General features: G+C 33.3%; 1 protein-coding gene across 9 annotated transcripts in view; it reads left to right on the top strand.

The window, feature by feature from the left end:
- LOC118188251 (tyrosine-protein phosphatase Lar-like) overlaps positions 1-15,811 on the top strand; it is a 1,537,039-nt gene that overhangs the window by 1,481,603 nt on the left and 39,625 nt on the right. For all 9 annotated transcript variants that reach the window (XM_085815767.1, XM_085815772.1, XM_085815774.1 and 6 more), the window contains 3 exons: positions 299-506; positions 10,250-10,436; positions 15,605-15,699. In XM_085815767.1, the coding sequence (XP_085671893.1) occupies positions 299-506; positions 10,250-10,436; positions 15,605-15,699 (490 nt within the window). The remainder of the gene's footprint in view (positions 1-298; positions 507-10,249; positions 10,437-15,604; positions 15,700-15,811) is intronic.

The following is a 15,811-nucleotide window of genomic DNA, read 5'->3' as shown; positions in this document are numbered from 1 at the left end:
GCTGCATGAACTTGGAACTCACTGTCATGCTTCTTATCTACGGGCTGTGGATGAAAACGAGAGCATTTACTCAAAGGAATCGTTTTCCGGATCTATTCTGAGTAGCTGCTCCGTATTAGGAATCCGTTAAATGGATTCAAAAAACTCAATTATCTATTTAGATTTTTTGTTTCAGGACTTTTTCCGTTTGTTGTTCAAGTAAACCTTTCAGATTTGAAGGAAGGTTTTTATTATTATGCAGGTAATTACTATTTTCTTTCCTCGAAATTAAATACTAACCCCGATTATATTTTTATAGTTCATTGGACGAGAATACAGAGTATACGTACCGCATACGTGCCTATACAAGCCGTGGACCCGGTCCTTGGAGCAGTCCCATAACGGTACATACGCCTGGTGATGTTCCAACAGCTCCCACGAACGTACAAGCCATGGCTACTTCTGAATCAACCGTTGAAGTCTGGTGGGATCAGGTGCCTTACTTCCTAGATATACTGGGATACAAGGTAAGGAACTTCGTATGTCGCTTGATACTACATTTCTATGATTTGTACTGTACTTGAATAAAAAATGCAATTTATTTTGCGGAAATTCTGAAACAATACGGATGATTGCAGCAAACACAAGAAATGAATTTAGCAGAATCTGTGTAAGGAATTAAAGTTATTGCTGCCATGTATCCTTTTAATACGGGGGTTAGTGCATTCATATAACAGTTAAACAATTAGAAGGTCACGGGCTCGATTACCCGACAGCGCACGATTGATTTTTGAAATTTCGTGCTCTCGGAGAAAAAAGCCTGTTTGAATGTGTATCTTTATTACTTAAATCAAAAACTTAGAATCTAGAGTGTACTTTCGGTTATCCGAACTAACGCCTGAGAAACAGGTCACGGATAATTTAAAAACACGGATAATCCAAACTATTAATTTTATTGCGTATACGTTTACTTCCTAAAAGAAATAAGTAATTTTACTTTAGTTTTGAGAATGTTTCGTCTAATTTCACTGCGTCTTTTTCTAAATGCTATTTTATCATTGTATTTGAATCGCCTTTGTTCGACGAAGTCCAATCGAGTTTCAGCAAAGTCATTGATGTCTCGAGACTAGTGTAATTGTAAGTAGCTTCTTCGCTTCTTTTATCAGTATCACTCTCTGCCTTTTCTGTTCTTGTGACATTTGAAATGATAGCTGTATCTCTCAGGCATTAAAAGCTCGGCTGAGTCGAATCCCCTTGATGTTTTCCCCATAGACATTTTCGAAGAATTTTACGTTTCCAATTTTTACTTTCTTGTATGAAGTAAAGGAAGTATTGTAATCGCAAAAACTTTCGGGTATCATATTTCAACGAAGATATCCATTTTGATTGCTTTCGAATACATTTGAGCGATGCTTTTGCGTGACATCTGTACATACGGACGGAATAAAGGGCTCTTTATTCCGAAACGAATTTTAAAATGGATTCAGAAGAGATTTTTCCCTTGACATCTGCGCGTAGGTATGTATCTCGCATAACTCAAAAACGAGTAGCCTCAGAACATTGAAATTTTGTATATGTGACTTCTAAACATGTACTTGTGCTCTTTCCTTTTTGGTTGCAATCGGCCGCACCAAAACTACACACACAGATATGGATATACACTCACTCTGTTACCCGTTTCGGTAAGCTCATTATATGCTGGTAAATTGCGCATTTTTTGCTTTATTAGTGATTGAATTATGTTATTGTTATGTTCCGGTTAAAGTTTTTATGCCTTTGGTTATTCTGCATACAGTACTCTTAGTTGTAGAATTATCAACAATTTAAAAGTTTTTAAAGTGGTATTAAGACTAACGAATACGCCATGTGTTTACGTTTGAAAGTTTTAGTAGAATAGTGAATAAAGTCAGTTTCTGCACCAACTTCAGTGTCTTTTTGCCGAACGGGATCAAACGTAAACTTCAAGTTTTGCGCATCGGAAAATCTGCCTTCCTTCCAGCTGACCGAATTGTTTCTCTTCGCGTAGAAACTTTAATATTAATTGTAAAAATTGTATTTTGTGTTTTATGTTTTTCTGTATTTTACAATGTTAATGATGATGTTTTGATTTTTTACGCATTTTTGACTCGCACAGAATTGATTGGATGAGAAATATATCTCTAATTAAATCCGACGAAATAAGTTTAAATTAAATGCAACAAAAAATGTGTATAATTTAATAGGATGACATATGGTGTCCACATCAGATTTTTGTATCATACAACTTCAGTTATTACCTCGACTTCTTCATTAGTTAGATAAATTTCCGATTTCTGTGTTAGGGAAAGTCTTTTTCCATGATCGAACCACTGATATTGACTTATTTTCTATCTAACTTTTAATTACTCCTATCCGTATATTTGGGAAAGTTTTATACTCGTTGTAAAAAAATAAAATTATAAGAAGTTTCACTTCCGTATGACAAAAATTGACCGGGATATTTAATTTCAAAAGTTTCAAATTTTGATGTCATTTTCAACTTGCCTTGAGGGATCTGTTATTCAAGTTACAATAATTCGAGGAAACAAATTTTAAATAAAGTGCAGTAAAAAATGCTTATAATTTAATTCCCCGTACAAAGAAGTCATGTGGCATGCACATCACATTTTTTCAGAAAGGAGTTAGCAGAAGCTTTCAGCTAAAAACCGGGATTCATATTCCTTTGCTAGTAATCCTTAATTTTTTTAATTGAAAGATCGAATGATAAGAATTGCCTAAGCATAGCACGAAGAATTATAACCGAGTGAAAATACTGATTGATATTAATAAATAAGTGACTAAGCGTCAGGAAGAGCCTAACCGTTTTGAATACTGATTTTGCTATTACATATCGTATATATATTCTGAAATCAGCGATGTGCACAACAGTAGACTAAAAGAAATAGAAACTTAAAATCTGAAGCTTTCATTTGAGATTTAATATTTGATTTTCATTCAAAGTTCTGTTTTTTCTTTTTACTTCCTTGTACGAAGTAAAAAGGAAGTATTGTAATCGCGAAAAGTTTCAGGCAGCATATTTCAACGAAAATATCCATTTTAACCGCTATCGAATGCAATTTAACGATGTTTTTGCGTGATATCTGTACGTAAGGACAGAATAAAATACTCTTTTCCTTCAAAAAAATTATAAAACTACTTTAAAATTAATTCTGAAGAGAATTTTTCGTGGCGTCTGTACGAACGTATGTACGTACGTATCTCGCATAACTCAAAAACGAGTAGCCTCATAACGTTGAAATTTTGTATATAGGACTGCTATAACATGTAGATGTGCTCGTATTTTGGTTGCAATCGCCGCACCAAACGTATATAAATATATTTATATATATATCCACTCTATTACCCGGCTCAGTAATCTCAGTTTCTTTACTCTTATATGTTTGTAAATTGTACATTTTTTTCTTTAAAAATAATTGAATTATATTGTTTTTATCTTCCGGTTAAGGATTTTATGCCTTTAGTAAATCTGTGTGCAATATTTTTAGAATTATCAGCAATTTTAAAGTTGTTTAATTGCCGCTAAGCTTGTTTTAATGGCGGCCATTGATGTTTACATTTGAAACAGGAGACTAGTGGATTTGTTGCCAATCTAGAGAAACTTAGCTTCGCAACAACAAAGATAACGTATTCATTTATTATTGCCAATTAAATCATGCTTAATTCTTTCTGGAATTTTTTCGAGGAAAAAAGCGTTTGAGATTTACTTCGTAATTTTTACTTCCTTGTACGAAGTAAAAAGGAAGTATTGTAATCGCGAAAAGTTTCAGGCAGCATATTTCAACGAAAATATCCATTTTGACCGCTATCGAATGCAATTTAACGATGTTTTTGCGTGATATCTGTACGTAAAGACAGAATAAAATACTCTTTTCCTTCAAAAAAATTATAAAACTGCTTTAAAATGAATTCTGAAGAGAATTTTTCGTGGCGTATGTACGTACGTGCGTACGTACGTATCTCACATAACTCAAAAACGAGTAGCCTCAGAACGTTGAAATTTTGTATATAGGACTGCTATAACATGTAGATGTGCACCTCGTATTTTGGTTGCAATCGACCGCACCAAACGTATATAAATATATTTATATATATATATCCACTCTATTACCCGGCTCAGTGATCTCAGTTTCTTTACTCTTATATGTTTGTAAATTGCACATTTTTTGCTTTAAAAATGATTGAATTATGTTGTTTTTATCTTCCGGTTAAGGATTTTATGCCTTTATTAAATCTGTGTGCAATATTTTTAGAATTATCAGCAATTTTAAAGTTGTTTAATTGCCGCTAAGCCTATTTTTTTTTAATGGCGGCCATTGATGTTTACATTTGAAACAGGAGACTAGTGGATTTGTTGCCAATCTAGAGAAACTTACCTTCGCAACAACAAAGATAACGCATTCATTTATTATTGCCAATTAAATCATGCTTAATCTTTTCTGGAAATTTTTCGAGGAAATAAGTGTTTAAGATTTACTTCGTAATTTTTAATATAGATATTTTGATTATGTATTGTTGCCTACTTGCGAAGTGAGAACTGAATTAATTCAATGAGAAATACTCAATCGTCTGTGAAAAACTGTTTCTTTTTTGTTTTGTTTTCTTAATTTCTTTTATACATAATTCTAGCTTTATTATAGTATTTGAATAGAACATGTGGCAACGATTAGATAATTCTTTAAATGGTATACATTTTGTGCATTCTGAGTTATAATATGAATGAAGTATAATACTGTTAAGTAAGCCTAGTGCCAGAGTGTCGCTATGGTAAACAAAGTGAATTTTAAAGAATGCATTTATTCTATTGTGGTTTATGCGCTGTCGGCGAAGTAGGTTTAATTCAATCTAATAAGTTTAAATAAAATGCAAGAAAAAATGCGTATAATTTAATATTCCGTACAAGGAAGTCATGTGGTGTACACATTAGATTTTTAAATAAATATTCATTTTGTTGGTGTGCGATTAAAAAAACTACTGAAAGAATAATGCCATTTGTTTGTAATTAGATTCCTTCTTTGACAGTGTTGTTTTTTCTTATTTCTCTCCTGATGTCGAAATGGAGATATTTTTGGACATCGGACGTCTATTCAACTGACTAGTTTTACTGATATCTTTCCTAGTTCTTCATTTGGATACAAATATTCCTTTGATAGTGAATAGTGCTCAAGAAATCATGTCAGCACTGCAAACTGAGAGTTGTTCACAAAGTCACTGAGTAGCTTCAGACACCAATAACTCTGGATATCCAAAAATTATGATTTACTGTAATCTACTATAGAAATATACCTTAATTTCCATTTAAAATTTTATTTATAAATTGTTTTCTAGAGCTTACATTCCACCACCATCCTTCTTATCAATGACCCATACGTTTATCAACTCTTTAAAAATACTCCTGTGTTGTTTCTCTGTATTTTAGTTGATTATTTCTGAGACTCAAGTTTCAGTTTCATTTAAAGAATGTCATTTTTGTGCGTAAACAGTTATTTTGGCACGATTCCACAAAAAAATAGTCTAGTTGGGCCAGACCAAATGGAGTCACCGAATAACTGATCCAGCGTTATCGTTCATCGAAAAGACGCATCTGAAGCTTACTGCTGAATAAAAACTGCATAAATAGGAGTGGTTTTATTTGTAGATCATAATATATTTATTTATTTTACCCTGATTTTCTATAATGCCATCGAGATGGTATAGTTATTAATCCGATGGCCGATTTTATACCGATGAGCCCGGGTTTGAGTCCGAGATAAGACGCGAAGGTTTGTAAGTGTGTAGTGTGTGTGCGGTAAGGTAGTACTCAAAATTCACTGCGACCCGAAAGTCCTCTCAAGAGAGAGTAGTGATAGGGAAAGATGGAGGGATACATTTACACTCCATACGGAGGGATACATACACACTACTCAAGAGAGAGTAGTGATAGGGAAAGAGAAAAGGATACATAGACATATTTACACCCTCCGTCAAATTTGTGGCGAACTGCACAAGTAGTGCGACGGGACTATACATCTATGTTCGCCCGCTTCTGCCTGTACCTGTATTTCTACAGTTCCTTCATGTAAAATTTTTCAAAATTGTAACAAGAAGTTGTCTTTTTCAGATTATCCAATGGCTTTTCTAGGTTACTAACTGCACGTAGCAGCTTCTTTTTCAAGCTACAACTAGTAATCTAATTTTATTGGTTCACTTCTCTGAAACAAGGCTTAAAAATTAAGTTGAATACCCGCTTCGATATTTCTCAGTTTTTAAACGAAATCGCAATTCTGTCCGAAGTGCTCTCGATTAAAATGATTTCTAGTATTTTACTGCCTACAGACTATGGTGATAATACTAGAATGGTATGTTAGTAATGTAATGTTTTTTTTTAGAAGCTGTTAAATTTATTACTGATATAAGCTTCCTAATATATATGCCTAATTTTCTCTGAAAATGGCAAAATACGCGGGAAAATTTGTTGCAGAAAACACCCTCATTATTTTCAGAAAAAAATTATTCTTGGGCTGTACCCATTCTACCAAGAAAATATTAAATGAAATATGTGCCAAAACCAAGGAGCATTTCCGTCTGATTGAAATGAATGTTATTGGAATCACAAAAATGGCGATAACTCGTTCAAAAATAAGCCAATCCGTATAAAATTTGAATATGTTGTTAAATAAGAACTGCTGAGTATGCAAATTAGTTGCGCTGTAATCAAAATAAGTCATCTGCTAGGAGAATAAAATTTCATGTTTCAAAGCAGCAAATTTTGCTGTGATACTGAAATAAGAATTTGCCCCAAGAACTTCAATGGAGAACTATTGTGAAACTAGAGGCACGACAAAGTCAGACAGAACTGGCCACATGGCTAAATATGAGTCCTTCTGTGGTTCATAGACTTTGGCAATAATTTCTAACCACAGATTCGGCATCCACGAGGTTCAGCCCATGACAGCTGCTACGACTAGCGCTAATGACCGATCTTTGTTGTTATGCGCACGAAGGAATAGATCCTCAACTCAAATCCTACCTTGCTGCAGCCACTGGAAGGTTGGTGTCAATGTCAAACGTGCGTAGAAGGCTTCAAGAAGCCGGTCATTGGACTCGCTTGGAGAGAACCTGGAACCCGTTATCATCCATCTAAACATCCGTAAAAGAGATGCATGCGGAAAGGAGGCAGCGTCTGTGTTTGGGGTGGTATCTCTTTGGGTGGACGCACAGACCTCCATGTCTTTCCGGGTGGAACCATGAATGCTGAAGCTATAGAGATGGCATCCTTGATGCTTATGTGCGCCTTTATGCCGGAGCAATAAGTGATAATTTCTTGCTACAGGACGTCAACGCTAGATCGCACAGGCCTCGCCTCGTGGATGATTATCTTCAGCAGCAAACCATTCAGCGCATGGAGTGGCCAGCTCGATCACCCGACCTGAATCCCGAGCATAATTGGAATGCTTTAGGAAGATGTATAGCTGTTCTTTCCTCCTCTTCAAAACCTTGCTATGCTTGCAACTGCTTTGCTATAGCAATGGCTCTCACTTTCTACGAAACTGATAGCCTGTATAATTGAGAGCATCTCACATTGCTGTATGTGTTGTATTGCTTCTAGGAGAGATCCTACTCCATATTGAGGGTAATTTTCCTATATCAAAATGATCTAATGGTAAAGTGACAGTGCCCGTGCCTCCCGTCACCAATCACCTACCTACCTATATCAAAATGATGCATCCGATTTGTTCACTTTATACATTTGCTAGTTTCTTTAACATCATAATTTTCTGGTAATTTATTTTCATTTTATTTTATACCTTATTATGTGTTGTATAATGTGGGTCAGTTTTATTAAATTCTACATGCAACTTTTTGAGTAATCGTCATTTTTGTGATTTTTCCTTAATTAATAATAGCTAGTGTATTTGCATTTCTTTTATATTATCTATATAATTCTTTCTTACTTTTGGGTCATTCCATCAATAATGTAGTATTTTCAACTGAATTAAAAGTCGAAAACGTGTTCTGAGTGCAAGTTCTGATCAGTTCAGTTCGATTTTAACAGTTATATTGTAAAAGTTAAATGGAAGTCACAAAAGAGCATATTCCCCATATTTTGCTTTACATTACAGTTAAATAATTAGTAACAGGAATATTAACACAGTATCTGAGGATCGGGCAATAAGTATAAACCAGCATCAACAGTGGCTGCAAAAATTCTCAGCCTGAAACTATAGCATAGACCCTAGAAGATCAGCCTCTTCCTAGAAAATTTGTAGAGCTCAATAAGGAAGTCTCGCAAACTCTGATGGAAGAAACTCTTACCGTAATTATATTAAAAATTAGTACAGTATGAAGGAAAGAATATTTTAGATTAAAAACGAACTTTGTTTATCTTAATTTTGAAAAGCAAAGAAGTACAAAAAATGCATTATTTATGGGGTGACTCAATATTCTGAATCTGTTATCATTACTTTATTTTGCATTTATTACATTATTGCTGTATGTAATTTTTAGAATACTTTCACATTTTTTATTATTTTGTAACCGTTCTTCTCTGAAAACAAACGTCGGCAAGCTCTAAATGTATTTATTAACGGAGCACAGAAACGGTTACATAGAAAATATACGTCAAATCAGAACATACACCAAAGCGGAACAATAAACATTTAGAATTAACTTTCGAGTCACAGAGACCTAATATTGAACAACCTATCCTCATCGCAGCTAGAGGTAGACTGCTGTAAGTTGTTCTCGTCGCCACTAGATGGCGTTCGATAAAATAGTTCGGGGACATGCAAATAGTTCTGTTACAATTTATGTATTTAATTTTTATATAACTCGATATTTTATTTCATTTTAATAACTTATTAACTATCGTTTTATTAGCCAAGATGGGCGTTAACCCAGAAGGGCTGTTAGTCTGGAAGAGGCATTTTGCGTCGAATCGCTGTAAACAACTGTATCATTTTTCAGATTGTTACCACCAAATATTATCGTCCTGTATTATATTTAAAGAAACTACATAATGAAGAATCTACATGAATGTATGAATGTTTCTCGCACTGTGAAAAAACAACGGTACCTGAAATCATCAAATTTTGAACAGTTTTCCACCCGAACATGGGCACCTTGAAACCCAAATTTGGAATTTGTTTTATTATCTATTTCATATTTTGTAAAACTTTACCGAATATTTGATTAAAAAGAACAATTTCAAAGCGAGTAGAGGCAAACTCTAATTATTTATTTATTTTTCATCTTTGCTGACGGAATTGCAATTCCAGTTTTAGAAATCATGTCTGTGAAAGTGTGGAAAGCCGTCAGACATCTGAAGCATATTACTGATAAAAACTCTATAAAATTAAGATATTTTGTATATTTACACACTAGTTTGTTTATTGTAAATATATTTCTGAAAATTTTCGCAGTATTTCTATAATGTGTGCGTTCAATTTTGTTAACTTGGAAGATATTTCATGTTAATTAACCGGTTAATTTGATTCAAGTCCTTACTATCACTTCTTCTTTCGGTATTCCTCATCCAAATGCAAGTTATCTTTGTGTGTATTTAAGCTGAAGGTTCTGAATCTTTAGATTATAGCTTCTGGCAACCGCGTTTTGCTGTTAAAATTGCTTGCTATCAGCTCTGCTCAAAAGTTATATTCCGTCTTTAACGTGTTTCTAGTTAATATTTTAAAATACCCGCCTCTAAAATATCTGAGCCAGCTTAATGTTAGTCTATTTTATGTCTGGAATCTTGAACTACGACGTTTCTACCTTGTAATTTAACTTTGTAATGTCAATTTAAATATCCACAAATAGTGGAAGCTTCGTCTATATCACAAGTTGTGGCTGTGTTCTGTTTTAGTTAAGGCTGACCAAAAGGTTATTCTAAAACTTTCTTCAGTATTGAGTTGTTTATGACATAGTGATAACTTGCCATTCGTCTAGTAAGCTCTTCAGGGCATAAGCTTCAACTTACAACAATAACCCTACAAAATTCTACCAAACAATTAGAAAATTTAATACTGTTTTAAGACTTACAAAAGCTCTGCAGTTGCTACAAATTTAAAGTTACTAAAATTCGTAATGTCTTTGCGGCACTTAGGATATCCTTCGATATTTTATTTATTTGTTAATAAGTTACAGTATATCGTTACAACCTTTTTAGAAAAGCGGAATGCGAATTTTGTTATCAATATTAGGAGTAGTTTTGTATCATTTGCGATATAAATAAGACCTTTATGTTGTTATCTTTTAGGTTCTATACACGCAAAATGCGGTGGAAGACTTAGATGAGTGGAACGAGAAAGCGGTACCGTTGACATGGTCTGCGGAGTTGACAGGTCTGGATACGCACACTATGTACGCAATTCGTGTGGCAGCATCTACGCGGCAGGGTTTAGGAAGACTGTCTGAGCTTATTACAGTTAGAGTTACTCCAACAGGTAAGTGAGAAATAAATAGTTAAAATTTAGAAATATATCTAAATGTCCTTAGCATACTGAAAAATGTTTATCACAAAAGAGCACAGAAGCGGGAGAAAACTGACCATTTACAGATTGCTGTAGTAATGAGTATATATTTTTTTTTCGCCAGAGGTGCTGTTAATTTGGATCCTCACTTTTTTTATCCGTATCACTTTTCAAATAAAAAGGTGCTATCGATGTGTAGTATTTTCAAAAAATAATGAATAATGTTGAGAATATTAAAAAAAAAAAAAAGCATGTAACACTTTATCGGGAAATCTAAAGATATAGTTTTTTTAAATATTTTATGATTTTTCTGTTGAATTTTACATGATATAAGTGTGAAAAAAGTGATATTTAATAAATAAAGTTAAAAAGATAAAAAGTTAATAATTGAAAGATTAAACAATAGTTACATAAGTCATCTTACTAAAAAAACTGAACATAGATATGATGAACTGAGAAAAAAAATTAATGCAACACATGACACTATATCGAGAATTTTAAACATATGCTGTTTTTAAATAGTTTGTGATTTTGTTGTTGAATTTTATGCGGCGTAAGTGTGAAGAAAGTGATGTTTAATGCTAAAGTTAAAAAGACAAAAAAAGTTCGTAGGTTTTCTTGTTAAGAAAACTGAACATTAATATGATGAACTAAGAAAAGACTGAAAAAGTAGAAAAGGGTAAGGCAGCACTTAATCCTCTATCGGCAATTCTAAAAATATGCTGCTTTTAAAAGTTTTGTGGTTATATTGTTGAATTGCATATGGCGCAATTTCGAAAAAAGCAGTGTTTAATAATAAAGACGGAAAATGTTGTTTTAGCAGAAAAGAGTGTAAGGTAAAACTGGTAAACTACGAGCTCAGCGAGAACATAAAAACTCTTGACAAATCATTTTGTCGACGTTAAAATATAAATCCTTTGAGATTATCTTTTTTTTTCTTTTTTTCTTCTTCTTGTTATTACAATTATTACCATTATTATTAGATCCTTCCTTTTTTGCCCAACCTAATGTCACGAAAGCAGTTTATTTGGTGGTTATAAAAAATTTTGTGTCTCTCAGCTTTATCATTTACATCTAGATATCACTGCGAAGCTATATGGTGTATTCCCTTGTCGGAGTGGAGTTGTTTGTGCGAGTCTGTTATAATAAGGAATTTTCTCCTATAGATGGATTTGATGCTAGATTCAGACACCGTATGTCTTGATTGCTTTTTGCGGAAAACATCAAAGAAATGAGTTGTTCGCATCGCGCTCGACAAATATTGCGAAACAAGATTATGCAGCAAATTTAAAAATCACATTATAGGAAAAAAGAAAGAGGGGGAAGAGATGAAACGAAAGAAAAACCTATTATTTCTCCATAGTTTTTATTTTTTCCCATTCTGAATAATTTTTCAAGCACTCTATGTTTAAAGTTCAAACTGGTGGCCGCTTTTATTAGGTTCTTGACTGTTATGGTATTTTGAGTATGAACACCTTTTAATTCAATACCAAAACATTTCTTTAAACGGTAGGGTAATTTTAATGTAATAGGAACATACTTTAGTGCAACAAAAAGTATATTTTAAGCCCTTAATTCACATTCTTTATTAACATACATCTGATTCACTTTTGCTGGAGTATCCTCATGTAAAATTGTTTTTAAAATATGTGGTATTATTTTAAATCTAACAACAAATTCACAGAATTATTTTGTTATAGATGTTTCTTCCACACTCTGACAGTTTTTATAACTGATGTTGCTGGTATAATATTAGTTGCCATGGTGATGTCACTTCTAAAAAATTAAACTGATTGCCCTTTAACTCCCTAAAATGAATTTCAAAGTTTAAATAAGTAGCTTATTTTGTTCTTAGAAATTGTTGATTCTCTGTAATTGCCATAAAATATCACTAATTATTTTTTTAGAAAATTAGAAAGTATATGATTGAATAGCAATGCTGCAAAATATTTTAGAGACTATTCTGCGAAACATAAACTCACGCGATAACATATCTCTAAATCATTTAAAATGTACGTATGCAATTATGTCTCTGGAGTGCTATAAATTAATGTTCGGATATTCCCCTTTAAATGCCACTTTTCTGAACATGTTGCTTAAAACATCTTGCCTCCCTAATTTATTCCGTTTATTAACAAATTGAAATACATTACCAAGTACCCTAGAGTGCTAGAAATTCATTTACAGATATTCTACTTCAAGTAGTATTCATTCTACTTCAAGTACTTCAGTTTTCGGAGCATGTTGCTTCTCTATTCCACAAATTATTTCAATTATTAACAAACTGAAACACATTACGAAGTACTCAATTGCACCTATTCTCTTTTGTTTTCATGCGCTCTTAAGTGTGTTTCTTTTGTGTAAATTTTATATATCTATTAATGCAATGTAGCATTTTAAGTCACTTAAAATATTTTATCTGAGATCATTACTCAGTGGAAGAATGTATGATGCCATCTTTTTAGTGCTGTAACTAACTATGCATGTGTTCAAGCTTTGTTTAAAATACACTGCTGGATACAGTAAGTAAAGTTTGTTTTTATGTATTCGTGTTTCCTGATTTCAGATATGTATTTACGTTCTTTTTTCCAGCGTGATTTTTTAGAAACACCATTTGCTGATATTGTATAGTTTTTGTCCTTCCTTACTGCATTCCTCCCCTCCCCGGCAGTCGTCGTTTATTGTATTGGCAGAGATCGCCTGGAACTCTCGGCACCTTGCGATAAAAACACGAGCCTATCGTGGATTTTTCAAGCTTTGGCGCAAGGCCTGTATCAGACTCAAACTCCTAGTGAGCCCGCATATTACTTAATCGTAGGTAGTATTTAGACGACCAGTTAGACCTCTATGCTAATAGCGCTTTCCCTCATACTGGTCTGCGGTCGCCGGATGTGGTGACCCCGGTTGAGTTGTTCAGAGATGGGTGTGGAAACTTATTTAAAATCCGTTGACCCAGGACTGGAGCCTTGCGACTCGATTGAGGAATTTGCATTATCATCATCAAGGTGGTTTATAGATTGGATTGGAGGAATGTATGATGCCGTCTTTTTAGTGCTGTAACTAACTATGCATGTTCGGATATTACGTTCCTGTTTTGTTTAAAATACCTTGCTAAATAGCGCAGTAAGTAAAGTTTGTTTTTATGTATTCGTGTTAAACCTTGTGCCTGATATCGAGAATGTTCAGTTGGACCCCGGTCCGTGTAGTAGCTGTTAAATCAGCCGGAATATGTAATTAAAATTGATAATTCTTTTCCGAGTTATATATGCGTATATAGTAGCCGACAAATTAAGCTGATAACACTTGGTATGCTAGAAAGTATGCATTCGTCGAAGAATATAGTTCCATCATTTCTAGCAGTCTTAATTTTGAAATTAAACAATGAAATATGGATATTGTTGAGATAAAAAGACTGATTCAAAAAGGAAGCTTGGGGAAAGAGCTTTCATCCTTAAGTTCTTGTTTAAAAATGAAACAGTGCACAAGTCAATCATTTGATGATCAGTAGGAACAGATCCTATGCTTGCGTATTTTTCTAAACTGCAAACTGCCAGTAACCTAACCATCAGGGCGAAGGGAAACTCCTTTCTCATAGCATCCTAGAAAATAATGGAAATCACTGGAAAAGATCGTTACACAAACATCATTGCATCTTGCTATTACCCTACCCGCGTGATTCACTAAGGAAGACTCTTCTGTCGGTGGTTAAAAGTACTTACCCCCTTGCTCTTTAAAATAGAAATAATTCCCGTAAATCTAGTTACCTCATGCTGTCAATGTGAAAGAAACCTATGGAATATAGAAAAGCTTCCTTTAAAATGTCTAGTACAATAGTCCGGCCCCAATGATCGAGCACTTGCTCATTAAGCATTGATCAGGAATGGTCGAACCCATTACGTCACTAACCATCTCATCCTTTGAACGTTGCCCAACAGGGCGATGCTACTACGAAACGTGTAACTGAAATATTTAGCATTGTTTAAAACCAGTTTTTATTCTGTATAAGTCTTCAACAGTACACAGTAAGATAGGAAGTTTTTTTTTTTTTTTTTTTTTTTTTTTTTTTTTTCTTTTTGCATGGCAAAGCGTTGTTAATTCTGAGGAATTCTGTAATTAATTCTGATTATGTCGACTGATCATAAATTCTAAAATATGTAGCTGTCTTCTGAAAACACACTATCCTAGAGTTAACGAAGACCTGAATTTACCTGAATTTCAGCAACAGATATTAAGCAGCAGACAATTAAGTTAAGGCTTTTACTGAAAACTACAGCAATAAACAAGTAAACATTACAGCAACAGACAAATAAGATAAAGCGTATACTGAAAATCGCATTCCGCAAATCCGCGTTCTGAAAGGGTTTACTGTATTGTAAAATTGAGTTTAAGATAAAAATATATCGTGATTTGTCTATAAAAAGCACTGAAACTTAAACAAGAAGATGGCATTCATAAATGGCGATTTTACTTGTTAAAACTGAATCCATTAATAAGCGGAACGATAACTAAAATATACTTTAACCTCTTAATGCACTCAACAGAGTTAAATCGGGTACACTAAACTGAATTATTTACTCGCACCCGAGTAAATACGCTCAAGAATTCTTTTTCAAATATGAGTACAACAGAATATATCCGCTGCAGTTTTGAATTAAAATAAAGAAAGTGTTAAAAAAAGTTGAGTTAAAGAAAAGAATAAGCAAGTAATATAAAAAAAATTTAAAGTCAATTCCTACTAAGGTCAACAAAGAACATTTTTTTTAAATGCAAAAAAAAAATAATAATAATAATACAAAAAAAATTTCTCATTAAAAATTTGTAAACTACAGATTTTTAATATGTGAAAAAATTGTATTAACATCAAGTGTCATCCACTGCAAGTTTAAAAAAATATATATGAACTTGAGTGCTTGAGTGGATGAATAAAAAATATTTTATGAGCGACTGAAAATTTGAAAGGGAGAGTGTGAGCTAATAGTAGGAATTTAAAAAATTGGCCGAAGAAAAATTAATTTCTGAATTTTTTTTGCTGCATTAAGGGGTTAACAAGTTAAATATTCAATTTTAATATAAAAAAAGTAAGAATTCAAAAATAATATGCTAACTGTGCTTACATATATTGATTTCAGTTATTTTTTTAGATGTTCCAACCCAATTAAGAGCTCAAGATGTGACCACTCATGGGATGCTACTGACATGGAAAGCCCCTATAAAATTGGATCCTGCGAAATATAAGGTAAGAAAATACTTAATTAAAAATCCATAGCCTTTATAAAATGCGTAGTTTAGTGTCTAATTTGATAAAAGTGTACAAAACTTTTTCTTATAATTTTGCTGTTTTGCTTCCA

This window comes from Stegodyphus dumicola, chromosome 4 (assembly GCF_044657685.1).
Source record: "Stegodyphus dumicola isolate Sdum_Otavi_A_Nest chromosome 4, ASM4465768v1".
Classification (NCBI taxonomy): domain Eukaryota; kingdom Metazoa; phylum Arthropoda; class Arachnida; order Araneae; family Eresidae; genus Stegodyphus; species Stegodyphus dumicola.
The sequence above is the reverse complement of the archived record's forward strand: the minus strand, read 5'-3'. Positions and strand labels throughout refer to the sequence as shown.